This window comes from Hippichthys cyanospilos, chromosome 5 (genome assembly GCF_059441005.1).
Source record: "Hippichthys cyanospilos isolate Australia breed blue-spotted pipefish chromosome 5, RoL_Hcya_1.0, whole genome shotgun sequence".
In the NCBI taxonomy this organism is placed as follows: Eukaryota; Metazoa; Chordata; class Actinopteri; order Syngnathiformes; family Syngnathidae; genus Hippichthys; species Hippichthys cyanospilos.
This window is the reverse complement of record NC_142373.1, coordinates 26,417,628-26,439,627: the sequence shown is the minus strand read 5'-3', so window position 1 is coordinate 26,439,627 and position 22,000 is coordinate 26,417,628. Positions and strand designations below refer to the sequence as shown.

The following is a 22,000-nucleotide window of genomic DNA, read 5'->3' as shown; positions in this document are numbered from 1 at the left end:
GCCAGTGCTGTGAGCGCAGAATTAGCAAGGAATTTTTAGAAATGTATCAAAGTTGAAAATAGCACTCGGGGGTGGTTGGTGTGTTAGATTAACATCTTAACATTGTTAAAAGCTCCAAAAAGTTTGTTTCAAAAAGTAAAATGAATAATAAACCACACAGTTAAATAAATCAAGCCTTTAATTCGTTTCTATTTCGATTATTTTTGCAGAAAGACAAACTCTTAGAAGTGTTTCACCAAATTAAACAATTTCACTGAACCAACAAAACCACACTTAACCACAATGATGTTTGCCTCCTGAAACACGAATTTAAGTTCATTGTTGTTGCTTTCATATTGGCCTTAAGATTGATAGTTTTGGATTAGTGGACAGGTGTCACCTGAAGATGCTCATTCTGTGTGACTATTATTATTTCATGCTGACACTGACCACTCTGTCTTGATTATGGCACTTCCACCCTCTGAACACTTTTGGAAGACAGCGAAGGCTGTAACTTGTCTGAAAACCTCAATGATGACACTTCTCTTGGGGTGTGACCCACACACTCTCACGGGACAAAGAAAGAGCAGGATTTGTTCCGCTCGAGGGGAAGGACAGTACACAAGGAGAGAACGTGTAAACATCTAAGCCACAATGTGAGAGGTCTGCAGGGTTGTGGGGAGGAGGGGCTGAGAATGTAGGCTGCAGCCAGATTCTGTCAATTTCTATGCATACATTGAAGGAGCAGGCAGAACTGTTAAGGTGGAGTCACCTGAAAGCACATTTTTTTATTGGGTGTATTAGTGTACTGGACATGCTAAATCGTCCTTGGGTGTGATTGGTATGAAAGGTTGTTAGTCCAGGATGTCCCCCGCCTACTGGCCGAAGATTGCTGGGATAGACCAACAGCAAGTCGGTGACACACTACAAAAACACCACAAGGCCATGATCCTGCTCTTTTTAAAAGTGATCTGAGGTTTTACTTGGTCGAGTGTCCCATCCCTCCATACTCACGAGTGCTGCAAGAAATACAACAGTTTAATAACACACTGAAAGATGTAAATTGTGCAAAATAGTTTCTCTATGTAGTGAGGCAGTAAACATGTTAACTATGAAACAAAAGTGTCAAGTCGCTTATTTGTTTATCACCTAGCAAGTTGTCTCGGTCATGGGGAAAAGAGGTACCCTCTCAGTGTGATGTGACGCCAAGAAGCCTAAGCACCTTTGGTTGTGTGACTTCCACACCCACTGATGTGCCAACCACAGCAAAATCAATATTGTGATGCTCTCTGTGCCCCCAGAATGGCATTCATGTCTCCAAAACCATTAGAAGCTGATAGTTACTTGGCCTATGGTTTTATTATTGACCTTTTTTTTAACCATCAAGTGTGGTGCACTTATTTGCCAACTTATCAGGGTCAAAGGACTCTGAGGATTGCTGAGCCTCTGCAGTATCTGTCCGGATCTTCCTTTTATTTGACCTCACAGTTTTTTAGGGGGTTCAGAAACAAACACAAACAAACATCCATTTAATCCAGTCTACATAGATACATAAAATACACCTCACATACATCACTTACATACCACAGGAGCAACATCAGCCCCTTTCACACCAACAAGTCCCTTTATATATGTACCCTCTTTTGAATTGAATGACACTTGAAGATTGTTTTGATTCTGCACTTATTCTGTTCCACAGATTTACGCTACAAATTGATGGACAGAAACCGTTCCTAGTCGTGCAAATGTTCAACAACTTAAAGACGTGTTGACCTCTTCTATAATAATTTTCATTTGTATTCTGTAGTAAAAGAACAATGTTTTCCAGGAATATATTGCATTTGACCTTATACGATTGTCCCGTTCGAAATAATACAATATCCGTAAATTTGAACTGGTTTGATTGTACAAAAAGCAAATTTGAACACACTCTGAGACTTCCAGTTAATTTTCTTCTCAATTGTGAATCCAATTGAGCACCTTTTCAATTTCTAACCCATATAGTTCTATGCACATTTGAATGTCTTTTATGAATTATGTCTTGTCCAGGTTTAGCGATCGTTTATTAATATCAAGCCACATTTTAAGCACGTTCAATTCGTTGTCAATTGTTTGCTGTAACTCGGTCATTATCGACACAAAAATATGTGTGTCATCTGCAAAATAAACCCCATTCATTGTCTCTTGTCTAGCACATTACAAATGACATTGATGTACTGTGCGTATGTAATGAATTTTTTGGGGCCCAATACCGAATCCCAAAGGACATCAACTGGTGTTGTTGAGGAATGATAACCAGTGATTTTCAAGCTGTACAAATGGCTTCCTTATATGAAAAAAAGTTTTAGTCCATTTCCCGTACAACGCCCGGTATAACAATTTACTTGATGTAACTTGGTTAGCAATATATCATGGTTAATGGTTAATGTCAAATGTTTTTTTTTTAAATCATTGAATATAACAATTGCATGTCTTTTTACTCTTCTATTGCATCAGTAAAAAAAGTTTTAGTCCATTTCCCGTACAACGCCCGGTATAACAATTTACTTGATGTAACTTGGTTAGCAATATATCATGGTTAATGGTTAATGTCAAATGTTTTTTTTAAATCATTGAATATAACAATTGCATGTCTTTTTACTCTTCTATTGCATCAGTTATTTCAATCGCTTCATAAGCAATTCTAAGTTCTATATTGACTTTCTGAAAATAAGTTATACTTTACGAAAGATACATCTAAGCTTTTGTTAAGCATGCTTCCTGGTAAGTTCTTTTAATGTCTTTGAGAGACCATGATCTTCAGTTTCCACATGGTGCATCAGGTCGATAAGAAACGGTGTCAGTTCTTTATCGGAGGCTTTGTTCTCAGATGCAGAAAGAGATGGTGAAGGAATGGTAAAGGAATCATTTTTGTTCAAGCGCTCTACAGTTCACATAGAATATAGGCTATCAAACATTGTACCATAGAAATCACTTTAGTTACATTTGTATTTCTTGTCACAAAAGAACACAAAGGCTCATCCCACACTTGCACAACAGCATCTTGACGATTTTTAATATTTATGGAAAAAGATTCTGTGGACTAATGGGTCAAAAACAGAACATTTTGGAAGGTGGAAAGAACATGATACCAACAATAAAACTTGGTGGTGGCTGTGACGTCATGGTCTGGGGCTGTTTGGCTTCCTCAGGACCAGGACAAGTTGGTGTCATTGACGGAAGAATTAATTATGCTATTTACCAGAAGATCCTGAAGGAGCCTGGTCATCAGTTGGTGTCCCCAAACACTCTTTAATCATGCAGATCCGAAACAAACAAGCTAAAACACTTCTGCGGGCTTTTCAATTCAAAGGTCGGACAATGGGCTTTAGACTTTCGAGTACAAATGGACAGTGCTGGGAGTAATGCATTATAAAAGTAATTATTATCATCATTAATTACTGGCAACCAGTTCAGGGTGTCCTCCGTCTACTGCCCGGCCAGCTTGGATAGGCACCAGCAAACCTGCGACTCTTTTGAAGATTAGCAGCTCTATAAAATGGATGAATGGCATTACTTTTTGCTGTAACATGGTATTGTAATGCACCCCCCATATTTCACTCGGAACAAAAGAGTAATGCAATGCCTTACAATGCATTTTTAACCTGAAAGTGGTGTGTCCCCCCCAAATTTATCAAAAACACCATGAGATCAGAGAAGAAAAGTCGGCGGCAAAATCTTTACTTTCTGTTATTAGTACCTACTACAGCAGACATGAGTGCTGGACATGAGTGCGGCAGCAGCAGACAGGTTGAATATGGACAATACGTACACAAGATGGACATACGGCCCTTACTTTACGCTGATTTAGGCTAACTGCTGAGGTTAGCTCCACTGAAACCATCCATTTTTGAAACGTCTGTCCCTAGCCTAGTCAACTAAACTTGAATTTGAATATTAACATTTAATATGTGGAATGTGCTGTTTCTGTCTAAACTTTAGACATAAACAATGCATCACTATGCTGTGAAGCTAAATAATAAAGAGATTAAAAGACAAAAGAAAGATTCTGTACTTTGTCATGTCTTTAAAGGTTTATATAACAATACAGATGAAATGCTTTGAACTGCTGTTAGGCTTAAACCAGCCTTCCACTGGTGTAATGAGTGTCATGAGCTACATTTAGAATGGCAAATTCGTATTTGCAGTTATGTTGGTGAGAGTAAAATAAAAGTAATGCAATAGTAGTGTAATGCCTTACATTTCAGACACAGTCATCTTGTCAAGTACAGCAACTAATTACTTTGAAATGACAGTTATAATAAATAAAGCATTACAATTTTGAAGTAATTGCCCAACACTGTAAATGGAACGTAGCATAAGATGAGTAAGGTGACTGTTTCCGAAGTAGACACAGTCATTATTGATTGACATTTTAACACGGTCAAATTTATATTAACAATGCCGAATAACAAGTAGGAAAAAACATTTGCCTTTTACAGAGCTGGGGAATCTGTCGGTAAAGCGGAAAATCACTGACGGGACGCCGACCTTCAGCGAGAGCTTCTGCATTTTCAGCATGTGCTTCATGATGAGAGGCCTTGCAAAAAATATGCAAATTGAGAACTGATTTAAGTGGTTTATGTCTGTTGATTGAGGGCAGTCTTTTTCAATCAGTGTATTTTTACAAGGTGTCACATCATAAAGCTCTCACCAAAAGTGCGGAAGCGCTTATCGAAGGCGGGTGCGCTGTCAGCGACTCATCATAAATTGCCCAGCTGTGCCTTTTAACACACTACTGCTTCTCATTCAGATTGCTTCTGCTTGTCTTTTGGTTATGTATACCAGACAACCAAGATGGGCTGCTTGCTGCCATGTTTTTGTTTGCGTAAATAATTCATCCAATTCAGCCAGCACATTTACGTACGCACACGTTTCTAGTTTATATTTGCCTTCAAAACCTACAAATATAACTTTACTTACCTCAGACATTCCTTATAGTAAACCTGTCTACCATTCTGCCTGCTAGGGATGCAAATACAGGATTCCCTCATTTTTCATGGACCAAAAACCCCATGCAAAAAGTGAAATCTTCGAAGTAGGAGTGAGAGCACACTGCTGAAGGAGTATGGTTAGGAAGAGAGCATTGGGAAGATATTACAAATGCTGTTGTAAAAAAATGAATTTTAGGTGTAAACTCTTCTGCTTTAAGCTTCTGTTTTAATGTTTGTTCAGCAATGGGTTCCACTAGGACCTAGTGACTAGGTAGTCAGAAAAGTGCCCATGGCATCTGCGATTACAGTCTGTCTGGCATGCTGGAAACTTTCACAAGGCATCTTGTTTTTGTTTTTTTTCAAATGAGAAAACAAACGCGAAGCACTATGGTTGTAAAGGATGAAACGCAAAGTTCCAAGAGAACACACTCATGTAGTTTCCTTTTACTGTATTTGTTACATGCATGCTACAGGCACAAGCATTTCATCAAGGTTAGTTACGCGAGAGGCCTGAAGATGCCGTTGTTTGGCAAGAAACTTGTAACCTAACTTGTAATTCTTCTTTAAGTAATTATCTTGCAATATTTAGGACTGTAATTCCCCAAATACACAGTAGGACGCACCTGTGTAGAGGATGCTCCCTTAATTTGATGGTCCAGTTTGGGTATTTTCTTTTACTGTGTATATCAATCAAATTCAATCAAATTTTATTTATATAGCCCTAAATCACCGAAGTCTCAAAGGGCTTCACAGAATGAAAAGAGGTCATACAGAGACATCTTTTCAATGTAAGGTACACAACAGCATCCCCTGTCAAAGCTCCCAGAAGGGGAAGGAAAAACTCAAAAACCCCAATTTGGGGAAAATCAGAAACCTCCAGAAGGGACCACAGGTGGGAGGAGCCCCCTTCCAGGCCCACAGGTTGAAGTGGATGCTGCATGTTCCGAACACAGAAACAATATAAATTACAGAAAACATATTGTGCTATATAGTGCAGTGATGTCTTGACAGCAGGCAAAGCCATTGGGCAGGAACCATCCCGCATTCCAGCCAGGTGGACCGCAGACGGCTAGACTCCTAACCCGTGATGGTCGACCAGCGCAGGACCCAATGGAGGCGGTCAAGTCAACCCTCACCATCTAGCTAGCCCCCTCTCCCGGCCGGAAGAGGGGGGCAGGAAAAAAGAAGAAGGCTGCAGACAGGCTAATTTAACTAAATGCTTTTGAGTATAGATGTGTTTTTAGTCGGGATTTAAAGATTTCTACCGAGGTGGCTGCGCGAACTTCCATAGGTAGGGCATTCCATAGTACTGGCGCGCGAATGGAAAATGCCCTTGATCCCGCAGACTTCTTTTTAGCCCGTGGGGTCGATAGCAAACCGGCATTTTGCGATCGAAGTTGTCGGGACGGAACATAAGGTGATACTAAGTCGACGAGATAGGAAGGAGCTAAACCGTGTAAAATTTTATAAGTAATTAACAACACCTTAAAATCACATCTCACGTGTATTGGAAGCCAATGCAGGTCAGCTAGAATCGGAGTAATATGATCAAACTTTCTCGTCCTTGTCAATAGTCTCGCCGCTGCATTCTGTACACACTGCAGGCTTTTAATGTGAGACATGGGAAGGCCAGAAAACAAAATGTTGCAATAGTCTAGGCGCGACGTAACAAATGCATGAATTAATGTTTCTGCATCGCTAAGAGAAAGAATAGGGCGAATTTTAGCTATATTGCGGAGGTGAAAAAACGCCGTTCTTGTCATGTTATTAATATGTGTTCGAAAGGAGAGAGTTGAGTCAAATATCACGCCGAGATTTTTTGCAGAACTACTTTGGGAAATAATACAGTTTTCTAGGTTCAGCGTGGTATTCTTAAGCAGGTGCTGATGATGAGCAGGGCCAATAAATAACATCTCAGTTTTATTAGGGTTGAGAAGCAGAAAATTGGAAGACATCCATTGTTTAATCTCGGCAAGGCAAGCCTCCAGTTTACTGCACTTGCACGGATCCGTTATTTCTAAGGGCATATAGAGTTGGGTATCATCAGCATAGCAATGAAAACTAATAGCATGTTTACGTATAATATCGCCGAGAGGAATCATGTAGATGTTGAACAGTAAGGGGCCAAGTACTGACCCCTGCGGGACACCACATGAGACGGAGAAAGACTCAGAGATTGCGTCGCCATAAGAGACACTATGCGTCCTTCCCAGGATGTAAGATCTGAACCAAGAAAGTGCTGATCCCGAGATACCAACACATGATCTAAGACGTTCTATAAGAATATGATGATCAATAGTGTCAAATGCGGCACTAAGATCAAGCAGTAATAATATTGATGAGATGTTGGAATCCGAGGCTAAGAGAAGATCATTCGTCACTTTTACTAGGGCTGTCTCAGTTGAGTGGTTGGCCCTAAAACCTGACTGAAGGAGTTCAAATCTATTGTTGTCTATCATAAAATCACTAAGCTGTTGTGTTACAACTTTCTCGAGAATTTTGGCGATAAACGGAAGGTGTGACACTGGCCTATGGTTAGCGAGATCTTCAGGATCTAGGTGTGGTTTCTTAAGTAATGGTTGAATGACGGCCGTCCTAAAAGCTTCAGGTACAATGCCAGAGGAGAGTGACAGGTTGATAATATTCAAGACAGACGACCCCAAGATCGGGAACAGCTCTTTGACGAGTTTGCCTGGAAGCGGGTCGAGCATGCAGGACGTCGGCTTTGCTGCATTAACCAGTTGTGTAAGACACTCCAGGGATACTAAATCAAACTGGGACAGGGTAGCCAGACTTTCATGAACCTGATTGTCCGAACTAGCATCAACAATCACAGTTGAGGTGGTGAGCGGCGCTGCCTTTTTTATTTCTTCCCTTATTAGCTGAATCCGCTGAGTAAAGGATTGCATGAAATCGTGTGCTGAATGGAGGGAATTTTGATTAACCTGCTGCTGCTGTGTTAGCTGCGCTACCGTCTCAAATAAATACTTTGGGTTGTTTTTATTAAGACTAATCATTTTGGAAAAGTGATTAGTTTTTGCTAGCCTAAGAGCCTCTTTATATTTCAGCAAGCTATCGCACCAGGCCTGACGGAAAACCTCAAGTTTAGTTGTTCGCCATTTACGCTCAAGTTGTCTACTTAACAGTTTACACGTACGCGTTTCCTCCGTAAACCACGGAGTGCGCCGCTTCGGACGAGTTTTAAGTTTCAGCGGCGCAATAGAGTTTAGGGAATTTAGAAGAACCGAATTAAAATCATTCGCGAGCTTATCGACTGAGCCAGTGAAGGACGGAAAGGCAGCTGTTGCGGAAGGCAGTAATTCAGAAAGTGCAGCAGTCGTTGAAGAATTAATATCACGGCTCTTAAAGCCTTGGTTGTGGACAACAAGACCACACTGAGCTAGGACTTCAAATGTTATAAGATAATGATCAGACATAACGTTAGTATGTGGCAGAATTATGACGTTTGAGGCAGTTAGGCCACGGGTTAGCACTAAGTCTAAGATATTACCATTCCGGTGTGTTGCTGCTTTTATTATTTGTGTAAAACCAAATGCATCGATTATTGCTTGAAAAGCTACAGTAAGTGGCTCTGATGGGGAGTTCATATGAATATTGAAGTCACCCATAATTAATATATTATCTGTGTGAGTTATTAAGTCAGCCATAAGTTCAGGGAATTCATCTAAGAATCCAGAGTATGGGCCAGGAGGACGGTAAATAACTACCACATAAAATGGTGGTGAGGAGCTCGATCGCATAACGAGAGCCTCAAATGTCTTGAAAGTGTGACTCGTGCTCGTGCTAAGCCTAAGATCAGATTCCGAAATTAGGGCGACACCCCCCCCTTTTTTACAAGGACGCACCAATAGTAGGCGACAATGTAGAAAACTGTAGCAAAACAGAATAAATCTTATCTTTGTCATTCTTCAAACTTTCTTGTATTTGCATTCATAAGTTATTTATTTGTTGTGTGTGTGCGAGAGAGAGAGAGAGAGAGAGAGAGAGAGAGAGAGAGAGAGAGAGAGAGAGAGAGTGAGAGAGAGAGAGAAAGAGCGAGCCTTACAGAGGTTCAGGAAGAGTGTCATTGGAACAAATGTAAACGCTGATTTCACCTCCCCGTTATTCTGTTTGGTTGACAACAGGCCATCTGTACATCAAAATTTGGAGAATGAGGCTTCCTCGAATGTCGTCGCGTTTGAAAAAAAAAAAAAGTGTAATCTTTAAGTTACCATTCATAGGACGTACCCATACGTTTCGCCTTTATTTTTGGGAAACAAAAGTGCATCTTATACATATTTGGGGAATTACGGTATGACATCCACCACACATGTCCACGAAGCTTCGAATCGGTCAGCCTGCACTTTGATCAAATCCACCAGTCTTCTTAGACTACCTGCGCCGTGAGTTAGACCTGTTCTGAGCTGCTCTAAGATTTAGTCAACCTTCTGTCACCTAATTGTCATGTGACCCAGAGACGTGTAAAAGAAAATACTCTTGGTTCATGAGACTGCCAGACATGGTGGTGTACCATCTGACAAATTCCCAAATTTGATGTTTTAGTTTTGTCCTGGCATGAAAATCAAACTATGTATGTGTGTGCAATTGACAACGAAAGACAAATCTTATATTATTTTATTCCTACTTCTGCGGGCAATTAATAAAAACAAAACAAAACACAACTTTACAAATATTCAAGCTGAGACAATAGAAAAGCATTAAAAGGCAAAAATAAATTGTTTGCACGGCAGTAATTTTTATCTTGGGTTTTCATAGTTGTTGCTGGAAGTACTGCTTTTTATTTCATTACAATATTAACAAGTTAGAAAAAAAAAGATTAAAGACAGCTGCCATAAGAAATGAAAGCGATCCAAGAGCATGAGCCCCGCAATAGGAGGTTTAAGAGAAATAAAAGTATTTTCTGCCATCTAGTGGTACAAGAAGGAACGAGAGGACTTTACATTAAAACTGAACAAGTACAGGTTAGGTGACAAACCTTTTTTAACAAAATATCAGTAAAAGTATTAGTACCATATCGTCATACATGAGATACACTTGAATATACTATTCCAGAATGTGTCGTTTCAGTGAAAAACATGCATATAATGGAGGACTGGATAGTGTGTAATAACAACATTTATTGCAATACAGTAGCAAAAGCTGCAATTATTGGATTCCTCTTAGTTCCAATACATTTGTCGAATAAATTATAAAACCTTTATCATGCAGGGAGCTTGTAAAGTGGCATTATTATTGGCACATCATCAGTTGTAAGAAACATGAAAAATTCTTTTGTGTTAACGCTTAATCGACAGTATATTTTTATTTAATATATGATAGTAACACAGTAGGTAACCATGAATTTTGTTAGTATATGATCGCTTATAAGGAAAGAATTTAATCGCCAAAAGGCATTCACTTAAAGGGGAAAAAAAAGAACCTTCCATCATAGAGAGCTTCCATTATGCAAAAAAGCAGGTCACGAGAGTGTAATTACCTCAGTCAGATCAAAGAAGTTACAGTTAATTCATGAGCTCAAACGCAGCGCTACAGAATCTCATATGCAAATCTGAAACATTGATTAAAACGTAATACCACAAATGAAATCTTTCCCATGGATGGATGGCTACCATCTCTGCAATTGACTAAATAGGCCACCACAAGAGAATTTCACACAACAGTCTGCAACGATAACAACAGCCGAAGTGCTGGAGCCTATCCCAGCCGTCTTCAGGCAGTGTGCACCATGAACTGCTGCCAGCCAATTGGAGGGCACACATAGACAAACAACTAACTAGTCACACTCACAATTACACTCAAGGGTCGTTTGGATTGTCCATGCATGTTTTCAGAATGTGGGAGTAAACCGGAATGCTGAGAAAACCCACGTGGGCACAGGGACAACATACAAGCTCCACACAGGAAGGCCGAAGCCGGAAGTGAACCCATGACCTCCGCATTGAGGCAGATGTGCTAACCAGTCAGTCACTCGTTTTTGTTTTTTTTTTCACTCGTTTTTGTTTTTTTTTCTGTTTTAAATTGTCATATTGACTTTACTGTTTGTTGCATTATTTGAAGTTTGAAGGCAATGTGGTTCTAGAAAAAAAAGCACTTCAACATAACAGCCGAAGAACGTTTCACATCACATGGAAATGACTTACTGGCTAATGAGTCAAGCAGGAAGACTTCCTGTCTCAGGCCCGTCACTGACCACATCATCCAACCTTACAGCTCAACGGTGCGTAAATGTTTGCCAGCCGAAACGGCTTTGATCACGCTGGCAGGTAAACACTCAGACATCTCTGTGGTGCTGCCACAACATGACCAGTGTGGCTTTCCGGGATGACCCTTGTGGCTGTGACCGCACCCTTGAAATCCTCCTGAGCACACAAATACAAAGTCATCAATTGCATGAAACCTCTGCCAAGGATGAAACATCTATCGCCTGTCGAATTACACTGATACCTGATATATTTATATTTTATCCATTTATGTACGTTTATGTTAGTATCAGGGCTTATTAAGGTCCTGCATGAGTGTGAAAAGAGAAAATACACAGCCTGTTACACGTTTTGACACACTCACTTTCTGATTCGATATCATGAGGAAGTGTGCTTTGTCATTTATTTCCCCAATACAAAAGTATGAGACATCATCATCATCATTACTGTTATTATTACTACTATATATATATATATATATATATATATATATATATATATATATATATATACTAAGGATGCTCCAATCACAAGTTTTGTAAGCGAGTGTGTCATCTGATTTTGAGAGCAATATCTGTGCATTTTGAGTCACTATAGATCTTTGTAGCCCTAATAATGAAAAATATTCTTCCTCTATGTCAACTTAACTTTTAATGAGAAAGATGAGGAAGCCCTGCATCAAAGCAAACAAACCATAAATACAGAATACAACACAGTGAAAACAAATAATCAGTATGAGTAAGAACACTCACAACAAAACAGCTTCACACCACTACAACATAAATATTCCTCTGTGTCGCACGTGCCACAGAGACAAATATTGTTCTTTGTCTTGTACAGAGACAATGTACTTATTGAAACACTGCCCCTAACGGAGGGCGGCTATCGTTCAAATAAGAATAAATAATTAAAATTCAATGACATCCTTTTCTTCTTATTTATTTTATTTACTGTTCATGTTATTAATATGGATCAATCAAAACAGCGCTCTCAATTTTGTTGCGTACCTGTGTACACTGACAATAAAGGCATTCTAATCTGTTGTATTCTAGTCTATCATATATTGCCCAATTATTGTCTTTACTGGTTGTCTTTGTCAAAGGTGAGAAGACGCCTAATATGGGTGTCCCGATCAGGTATTGATATCAGTACGGTATCACCCCCCCCCCAATAAAATAAAAAAAGTTATAAAAAAACACTATCGGATTAAATATGTCAACATACTGTAAACATTAGAAACGATTCACATGAACCTCTGTGGTGGTAAAATCTATATTTAACTTGTACTCTTTTCTTATGCATAATATTAGGTGACATGCATAATATTTTGTAGTGCTGCAATTTACAGACTTACCTGTAATCTATGTACATTAGAACCAACGTAAACATCATTGCTTAGGTGATTTTATGTCATCAAAAATAATTTCTATGTTGAGTGTGGCAACATTTCTGTAATTATGGTCTTCTCGTACCGGGCATAGTTCCTGGACAGCCGCAGCGTGCTTCCTTGGCTCCTCCACTGGAGCAGAAGGAGCAGCAGTGGAACATTCCAGTGTGGCGCCTCAGTTTCTTTGACACATTTAAAACAAATGGAGAGCCCTACAGAACAGGACAGAAGTCACTCTGTGAAACAAACTCCTGATTCCCATGCTACATCCACATCAACTGCATGTAGGCCCAAACATGGGGCGCGTTTGAATTGAAATCAAGTAGTTTGTGCGGCAGGGCACCAATGTATGTTGGGTGGTGCGAAGGAAATGTTTGAGGCGACAGGACACGCTCCTTATTTCACCCATTTGCTTAGGTTAAGTAAATTGAACTTATGCCAGTCTTTGCGCCGCGACAGCCAATCAGTTTCGGGAGGAATCAATCATGACTGTTAGTTTGTGTAAACCGGGAGCTATACAACACGGCCAAGCTGAACTTTCAATTCAAGCCAGAGCCAAGCGAGAGGAGGTTTGTACAATGGTGACAAACGTGCACTCCTTGTATGTCTCAGAGTACAAGTCGACCTCACCTATAAGCCTCCCCCTTTTTTTACTTCAATTTGGGTGAATTTTACAAAAATGCAATTAGAAGTCTACCCCTGATATTAGTGATTACATAGATCATTGCTGTCCAATTATAAGACATGGTGTGTGTTATTAAAATGATGAAATTACAGGACTTTTTGATGCATTTCTTTATCGTATACTGTGGGGTGGTAACGAGACAAGTGTGAGACAATGTGCGAGTGCGCCTAGACGCAAATGCTGAAACTAATGTTGCTACAATAAAACGATTTGAAGTTTCAATGCTTTATTTTTTTTTAAATACAGCTGAATATTGTCGTCAAGCCCTGAAAGAAATTGTTACTATCTGACACGCAAAATAGCTCCTCCATTTTAACAACCGGACGTCTTCTCCTATCTCCTCGTAATTTGTTCAATCATCCTCGTTACTCTTCCGTGGGTAGTCACCTTTGGACCCATCAAATTTGGATGAGATGCAGGTCTTCGGAGATGATTTGCTGATCATCCTAATTGGGATGTTCTTTACCCAAGTGACGACTGTTGTCATATCAGAGCATGGAACGTTGTCCTTTGCTGCCGGCAACCATGCCACCTTGTTCAAGCACACATTTAAAGGCTGAGGAGATCAGTCAATCCGTCCTTTCCTTTTAATAATGAGCCAAAGTCTGCCGAAAAAAGTATCCATGCAGCCTCGTTGTTGTCAACAAAGAGGCAATTGGGTTGGCGTTTTGTGCTTGACTGTATTTACATTCCCTGTTTTATTTACTCCATTGTCATTCAGTTCTTAGGGTTGCTTCTAGTAAATGATGATGTGAGTGCATGTTTCAATATATTCCAATTCCTATTGATGGTTTACATTGTAGTCTGTGTTTTATCTTTGTTATCACCTATATATAGGGGCCTGCCCTATATGCAGGGGCGTCCTATATTTGGGGAATTACGGTATTTAGCAGAGTATTGGCTCCTTGAAACTTTCTGTCACACAAAGAAACACACAAAGAAAAAAAATTGTGCAGTAGGACAAAAGATTGGCACTGCCACAGTCCCAAAAAAAAGTGGAAGTGCTCAGCAACACCCATCCTATTTGCCGGTGTATTCCAATGTTTATTTGAGATGAAATGCTATCGAAACAGGTGTGGCAAAAAGCTACTTTGGTGTTGGTGTGAACGTAGCATAAGAGGCGTCAAAGTGCTGCACTTCCAACGATCTCATATTGTATATCTTATGTGAGTTTTTTTTTTTTTTAATAAACGGCATACGAAGCAACATACGATTTTTTCCTTCTTTGTAAAAAAAATAAATAATTGTGGAAAACCTCAGGAAAGTTTTTGATGTCATCACATTTAAGGTATAAAGGATCGCCTTTTTGTAAGTATTGTATCTAAACAATTTCCAATTAAGTCAGTCACTTGGGTTCATGTTGTACCTTCACATGTTGAGCTTTGACACACACCCACACAGAGTATGTTCCAGGCTCATCTGGCGTGTAGGATACTTTGTAAGAGCCGTCATTGTTGTCCACTACTGTGCTGTCCACCACACTGAAAAGTACAGTACAGTACCTTTAACAAAATGGCATATATTGTATGTCAAAATCAATGTGAAATATAAAATTTATAGCAATCTCCACATACTAAGCCAACATGCAAATAGGCGTGATACAAACTAATTTAATATTTTGTGCTTTGATCTTTTGAGGATGCCTGGACATTTTGTTTTTCTTGCTCTCGCCATTAGGAGTTCAGGATGCCTTTGCTGATCTCAGTCCACTCATCCATTATCTTAATCGCTTATCCTCATTTCATTTTCTAGAGCAGTGGTCCCCAATCTTTTTATCATCACGGACCGGTCAACGCCTTAGGTTTGTATTGCGGACCGGGGGGGGACATTGGAATCTATTCTAGCCAATGTTGGGCAAGAAACAGAGAAAGGCTCAAGACGAGTGGCCAGTCAACCCAAACAATAGGGTTTTGTCACCACTTCAGTTCACAACAGCAGTACTGTAGTCACTCAGGTTCTCCCACATGGAAGTAGCCTGGCACCCACTGTTTACAAACCTTCGGCATCGGCCAACACGAAATGTTAAGATGACCGATCCTCACCAGTTATTCTTCTCCTTGTGGACGATGCTGACCAGGACATGATCCCCGCCATGTGCCATCTGGTCCCCGGCGGAGTCCCTGCAGACCAATGTGAAGTGGGCTTGCTGGCCCTCATTGGCCTGCTGGAGACCTATAGAGAAAAGGTACAGTACTTTAAATATAATTCATAAATTATTACATTCATTACAATCCCTCAAGGAGAGAATTCAAATTCAAACTGCTGTATGTTTATTGTTTGCATACCCAAGGCATGTAAATAACAGAGATACATTTTGTCTGCAGTGGGATTTGAACTATATAACCTTTGGCTCTAAAGCATACTGTAAATAGGATATGGTAAGTGAGCGCAAAGACATGAAAGCTCATTCAATTAACTAGCCGGTATTCTAAACCTCTGTTCATGACTGCTCACCTTCTCCATCTACGGTGCATTTGTTGGGATCCAGGGCCTTGAAATGGATCACGCCCACAACCGGGTAGCCGCTAACCTCACCCGCCAACTCCTGGGGATCAAAGCGAATACCACTGCCATCATCGGGGATGAGCGCCGCCAGCTGGTCATCACAGCTGCTCTCTGCCAGGCTGCTCAGTCGCCTCAGCGTCACGCCTTTAGCACTGAGGATCTCGGCATCTGAGCCACAGGTCAACAGCCTGTTGGTGAAGTCCACGCCACCTCGTACATCTGAGAGAGCCTGCTTAAGCTGTACCCTCTGTAGATGTAGCTGGTTCCTGCAACACAACAGGAATGATGCTTAAGTTAACAGCATTCAAGATATTATCGAGGATGTCATCACGCTAAACGATTTACTGCATCTCATTGTCCAAAATGTCATTAAGAATGTCAACTTCCAACAAGTAATCCATCTTCCAACAAGTAATCCATAATGTGAGCATTTCACCATGTAATCCAGAATGTTAACATCAACAGGCCATTCTGTCATTCAGCATGTCAGTGTCCAATGTGTCATCTAGCAAGTCATCCAACATGAACTGCAACTAAGATGATCTAGACCAGGGGTTCTCAAACTTTTTGGAGTCAGGGACATTTCTTTGATCTGACTGAGGTAAAGCAAATTTTCCAAGGACCCCCAATGCAAATGTTTGTGGGGGGGGGGGGGGGGGGGGGACACATTCAGGCCAAACATAAGTGCCCTTTTTATTCAGCAACATATTAAATTTGACCACAAGTAAATTTTACTTTTCAGCTATACTAAAGTTTAGAAAAAGCAAATTTCACGCCTCCTTACAATAGACCGGTCAATTTCCCTCAAAAGGGTTGCTGCCAATTATTTAGTCAAAAAACGGCATCAGCTTTGCTGGCTTCATGCCTTGATAGCAAGCAATCGTAGACACAAGGACCATTTTGACAACTTAAAACATTATCAAATTTGAAAAAATATATTAATCTGGTTGAATTTGTTGCATTACTCAAAAGACATGAATACTTTCACAATTTAATATAATATAATATGAAATTAACATAAATATATGTACCGGTATATTTTTTTTTATTAAGACCCCAATGCCCTGTCCTTCCTAGACATTACAATGGGTTCTGTTTAGGTAGACAGTGCACTATCAATTCACTATCAACAGCGGCCAGAGGCGGCGCCAAAAACAAAGACAAGGCCAAACAAGGCACATATCTGTTAACTGTCACTAAATCCGTTCCAAATCAACACCCAAATTAGTTCATGGACCCCACTTTGAGAACCACTTGAATATTGACAGTACATTTAAGCAACAAAACTGAATAATTGTTTGCGAACCAGCTGGATTGTTGCTTTTAGTATGTCAGAGTTCCATGTCACCCAGCATTTCGTCCAACATCGAGAATGTCAGCATCCAGCACCTCATCCCTCCCATATGTCAGCCAGTGGTGTCTGTTGTTAATGTGAATGCGCAACATGTCACTTAGCATGTCAGGTGACATGTGTACATCCAGCGCATGTCAACCTATTGGCATGTCAAATTACAACATGTCATTCACCATGTACTCCAACATGTTAACAAGCATCTCTGACCGCTCATCCAACATATAATATCGCAATTACTTATGTATAGCGTTTGTGTATTATGCACAACCCAGGCTGTCCAATTCAGATGAAATCAAAACAAAACTGTTTTTAATTCAACTTGCCATTGAAATCTCAGTGTTTGGTTGCAATCAAATCAAAATTAAGTGGTGTGCAACCGCCACTCCCAGAGTCAGAAATGGCATTTCTGCACATGTATGCTTTCATGGTAAACTTCTAACACTCTTTTGACAATCCATTAATTTTTGTTGCATTCTTCCGTAAGTTTTTGAGCAATTGAAGTCCTCTGTTTAAAGTAAATGTCATTCCTCCTCATAAAGCAATAACATTAATTTGGAGAGGCTTTGAAATCTTTGTTGGGGTAATTTGCATGTGTTCATTTTGCTGCTAGCAGTCATATTTCTAAATGGGCATCCAGAAAAGAAAATCCACCAGTCTGGCCTCTATATTTGGGAATGTGTTTTTTTTTTTTTATCTTCTCATAGCATCAGCTTTGGCTGGAGACATCTTCTTCATGCTCCAGAGTCTGATGTTTGCTCAGTTAACAACACATTTGCACGTTGCCGCTTGATTGCCAGATTTTTCAGCAACTTCAAAACCTTTCTTTGAAAAGTGATTGTATAACTTGCTTTTTACCATGTTGCAATCTAGTTTCATGCAACTTTATGCACCACTACTGGATAAGATGTACTGTAAAGTGATTCTATGTCATGTGATATGAATGGTGCAATGACTTTTTTTGATTTCCGTTAATTTTGACAAGAGCATTCTTATTAATTTGTTGTGCCCAAGTATAATGGTGCAATGACATTCTTTCTTATAACTTTCTGTTCTTTTTGATAATCATTTATTTTAATAGGACATACTAATTTGTCCTTAGGTGTGATTGGGTACGTGAAAGGTTGTTTGTCCCTGTGTACCATGCAATTAGCTAACAACCAGTTCAAGATGTCTCCTGCCTGCTGCCCGGAGTCAAATGGGATAGGCACCAGCAAGCCTGCGACCCTCGCGAGCCTAAGTAGCTTTCGAAAAAGGATTGATGAATGCATTTTTTAAATAATGTTGATTTAATTAAAAAATATTTACTATGCATGGGGAAATACAGTACCTTTCAGCATCTAGCATGTTATCCAACATTTCATTCAACCAGTGGCGGGCCATGACTTTTACACTTACGCCTTCAGTGACGTCAGACGCTCGAATAAATACCCATCATGCGCACACGTACGCATTACTGGGCTACATAGGCTATTTTCCGGAGCATCTAAACGTCAATAAACCTGCATCAGCAATTAAAACTTGTCATTATACTTAAAAGAATGAATAATTATTTAAAATAAATATCCACGAAATTTTATGAAGTCCAAATTACAAATCACAGTTCAATATAAGATGAACATCTTTTTATTTCTTTACTATTATTTGAATATGAACGAAATAAAATAACACAAACATATTAAAAATGAAACAATAAATACAGAAAATGCTATCACTCACCAAAAAAACGGCGGTCACAATCAATCAGTATTTTCAATTTTTCCCGATTTTTCTTACTCTCCCTCTTCATTGTGGAGCTCTCTCTTTCCCTTCGCACTGAGATGTACAGTGTATCCACTTGGGTGTCCCCCAAAGTTTTTAAAAGCACCGTAGCTGAATTCTAATTGGCTAAAAACTCCAATATAAAACTACAGCACTTGAAGGATCGTAACCAAATGGATATGACATGAAAAGAACGGAATATGGAGAATCATTTTCTATATATGTAATATAAAATATATATATATTTAGTAAACATTTGGTAAAAATAAATAAAAATGGGACTGACTTTTATTATAGTTATTACAGTTTATTATAGTTATGATAATGTCAGGTTATAGTAGGCCCACCACTGCATCCAGCAAATCATCCAACATCCCAAATTCAGCATCGCCTCCAGCATAGTTTGCCATGTTGGTATCGCACCTGCGTTGGAGGTGAAGCTCCTCCAGGCGACGCAGCAGCGCCAGACAGTGAGCTTCCACTGCACTGGCATAGCCTCGAGCGAATGTCCTCACCTCATTGGCTGTGGCCTCCACTTTTGTCTGCAAAGTCTCATGGGAAACCTCCACCTGGAGAATATTTGTAAAATGTTTACACATAACAGCGGAGGTACCAAATGAAATTTGTCATACCTTTTGCAGAGTCTGCTCCAGTCTTTGCAGGTAAGGTTGCAGGTGGACAGTGACCAGCGTTCTGATGCGATCTCCATGGCAGCCAATGACTTCATGGGAAGGACAGCAGCGGTGCTCGGAATGCAGCGTTGCGGCACATTCCAGGCACACTGGCAGGTCGCAGGGCTGGCAAAAGAGGCGCAGCTCCTGGCCTGGATGGAGGGCACACAGGACGGGACGGCAGAGGCGACCCCGAGACTTGAGAGCCTGCAATTGCTGAACCGAGTGAGACGCTGTACGTGTCTGACGCCTGTGGACAACAGCATCAATTAAGAACAGCCATTCCCAACATATTAGTGTTGCATGACAGAACCAAAAAATTTTTTGTTTACGACAAATAACTTATGTTCTTTAATCTATCCATGCCTGCGACAAAGGCATGACTGCCAGTGGCAGAACATTCAATGGATAAGGGCCTAAGGCCCTAACAGTACCTTGTAGAGAAACTAATTTAACAAAGTTTTTTATACAGTTTGAACAATATTGCCTCATAAGTTTAGATTTTCTATCTTGTGAAATCAATTCTTGGCGACAAGTTTTTTTTTTCTTATTATAACCTGAATTGTTGTAAAACTGAAGTTATTAAAGGGGAGTCAAGTCAAAAATGATCTTTAAAATAATATGTTTGCTACTGGTGATTTACAAAGTTGGATATGCGGACCCCTGGGGCTAGTGGCATGACTGCAGGTGGTCCATGAAATAATTTGGGTAATTAATCATAAAAGACATATTTGTGTTGTTTTCCTCTTATTTTATATTACACTGTGAATGTATTCAATAAAGCAATACATTTAACGAATTTAATACGTTTCTAAAAATGTAACCGTTTTGTAATTCATTAAATGGATCTACGTAACTCATGTCATCATGAAAAAGTTTGACCAACACGCACTCTGCAATCTAATTAGCTATGGATGAGTTTGTAAGACTGACATCTACTGAGGAAAAGACAAAAAAAAAAGCTATCCAAAAAAAAAAAAAAAATTGGGAGGACAACATCTAATCTGGATTTATTGAAACCAACAATAGACGACCAAAATGGCTTAAATGTTTTTGTTTTGTTTTGTCAAACATTTGCAATGGGGTCCTTGGAAAATTTGCTTTCCTTTAGGGGTCCCTGACTCCAACACGTTTGACAACTCCTGTTCTGTACTCTCCTACTAGTCTTAACAGGGCATTCTGATTATTGTGTTTGTGAAATATTAACTACGCAAAAAAATTAATCAGTTCCAACCTTGGGTAGCCAGTTTGCCACTTACTTACATCTGGAAATCACATCACTTTTGCTCACTGCTCAAGTAATGATCACGGCTCAACTATTTTCTGATTTTTGTCATGAGACATTCTCAAGCCTAGTCGCCTATGATCATTACACGAGACTTGAACAACCGCGACACGTCAATTTCAAAGTACAGCAAGTAGCAAAATGTCTCCTCCAAGGATAAAAATTGGTTGGATTTTGCTACTATTAATCCGAATTCAGATAATTATTTCCGAATTCATATGGTCAATAAAAATTCACGTACTCACGAGGTGAATATTTATTGACCATGTGTCCTTTAAACGCCCCTCGTGTCTGTCTTGTTTTCTGGTGAGTTGAGTTTTCAATAAAGATTGACGTTGGCTAAAAAAAAAAAAAAAAGCGGAAGTAAACAGTAAGAAGACAGTGAAAGAAGCACCTGTGCGCTTGCAAGCAGAACTCGCATAAATTAACGCAGCAGACTTCACAACGGCTCTCGGCCCGTCCTTCGCCACACAGGTCACAACCAAGCGGGCCGTTGGTGGCCAGGGTCTCGAGAAACACCTCGTCTAACGCCAGGTGGTCGGTGCTCAGCCCGGCTGGCCCCGAAGGCGGAAGGTCAACTTCGGAATCACAGTCCGGGCAGAGAACCGTGACGTTGACCCTTGCGGCTTCCCTTGTCGTAGTCCTTCCATTACCGTCTTTCGGTTCTGGGGTTTCCCGGTGGCAACCAGAGGCTACCGAGAATGGCTCCAGTTGGCTGATACAGTCCAGGCAGAAGGTGTGCAGGCACGGCAGGATTTTAGGTTCCCGATACAAGCGCTTACACGCGCTACAAACCGCTCGAGGGTTCGCCGGCAGTCCGTCGTTTGCAAATTCCGAAGTTGTCGTCAGCTGTTCCGGATCATCGTTTTCTTTGGACATTGTCGGTGCCCCAAAAATAAATACATTAAAACTATGCAGCAATTCAGTTCAAAAGTTGTCAATGCTGAAGGAGAGTTTTTGTCATGACGACAGTCACTCGCGTGAAATCTCTCTATTAAAACCAAAGCACATTTTAAACTTTAACTCATTTGTTAAAATCTCACTGGAATGCACTGCTTCATGCCCCCAATGGGACATACGACACCTCTTCATCCGTGGGCCAATGGATAAGCGCCAGGGTCCAGCATGGGCGGTACTAACACTTAAGTGACCCTCATACCAAACATGCTCAAACAGGCCTTT

General features: G+C 40.2%; 2 protein-coding genes and 1 long non-coding RNA gene across 4 annotated transcripts; 1 reads left to right on the top strand and 2 right to left on the bottom strand.

Annotated features, from left to right (window-relative positions):
- Positions 1-308: 308 nt before the first annotated feature.
- Positions 309-21,875, bottom strand: LOC148424146 (E3 ubiquitin-protein ligase TRIM45-like). 2 transcript variants are annotated; one of them, XR_015865762.1, is made up of 9 exons: positions 21,213-21,875; positions 19,495-19,783; positions 19,286-19,431; positions 15,700-16,016; positions 15,288-15,417; positions 14,612-14,726; positions 12,646-12,772; positions 11,114-11,332; positions 309-998 (listed from the first exon to the last, which is right to left on the bottom strand). XR_015865762.1 is itself a non-coding variant. In XM_088415920.1 (8 exons), the coding sequence occupies exons 1-8, from the start codon at positions 21,695-21,697 to the stop codon at positions 11,178-11,180; spliced, it is 1,764 nt and encodes a 587-aa protein (XP_088272046.1). In that variant the 5' UTR covers positions 21,698-21,875; the 3' UTR covers positions 10,071-11,177. The 2 variants fall into 2 exon arrangements, 1 of the variants encoding a protein (XP_088272046.1); XM_088415920.1 differs by lacking the exon at positions 309-998 and having other exon boundaries at positions 10,071-11,332.
- LOC148424148 (uncharacterized) lies at positions 5,680-8,809 on the bottom strand. Its single transcript, XM_088415919.1, has one exon. It carries the CDS (start codon positions 8,711-8,713, stop codon positions 6,161-6,163), a length of 2,553 nt encoding a protein of 850 aa, XP_088272045.1. The 5' UTR covers positions 8,714-8,809; the 3' UTR covers positions 5,680-6,160.
- Positions 15,273-16,353, top strand: LOC148424147 (uncharacterized). The gene is made up of 3 exons (XR_015865764.1): positions 15,273-15,430; positions 15,570-15,623; positions 15,734-16,353. It is a non-coding gene; the product is annotated as an uncharacterized LOC148424147 (long non-coding RNA).
- Positions 21,876-22,000: the final 125 nt, after the last annotated feature.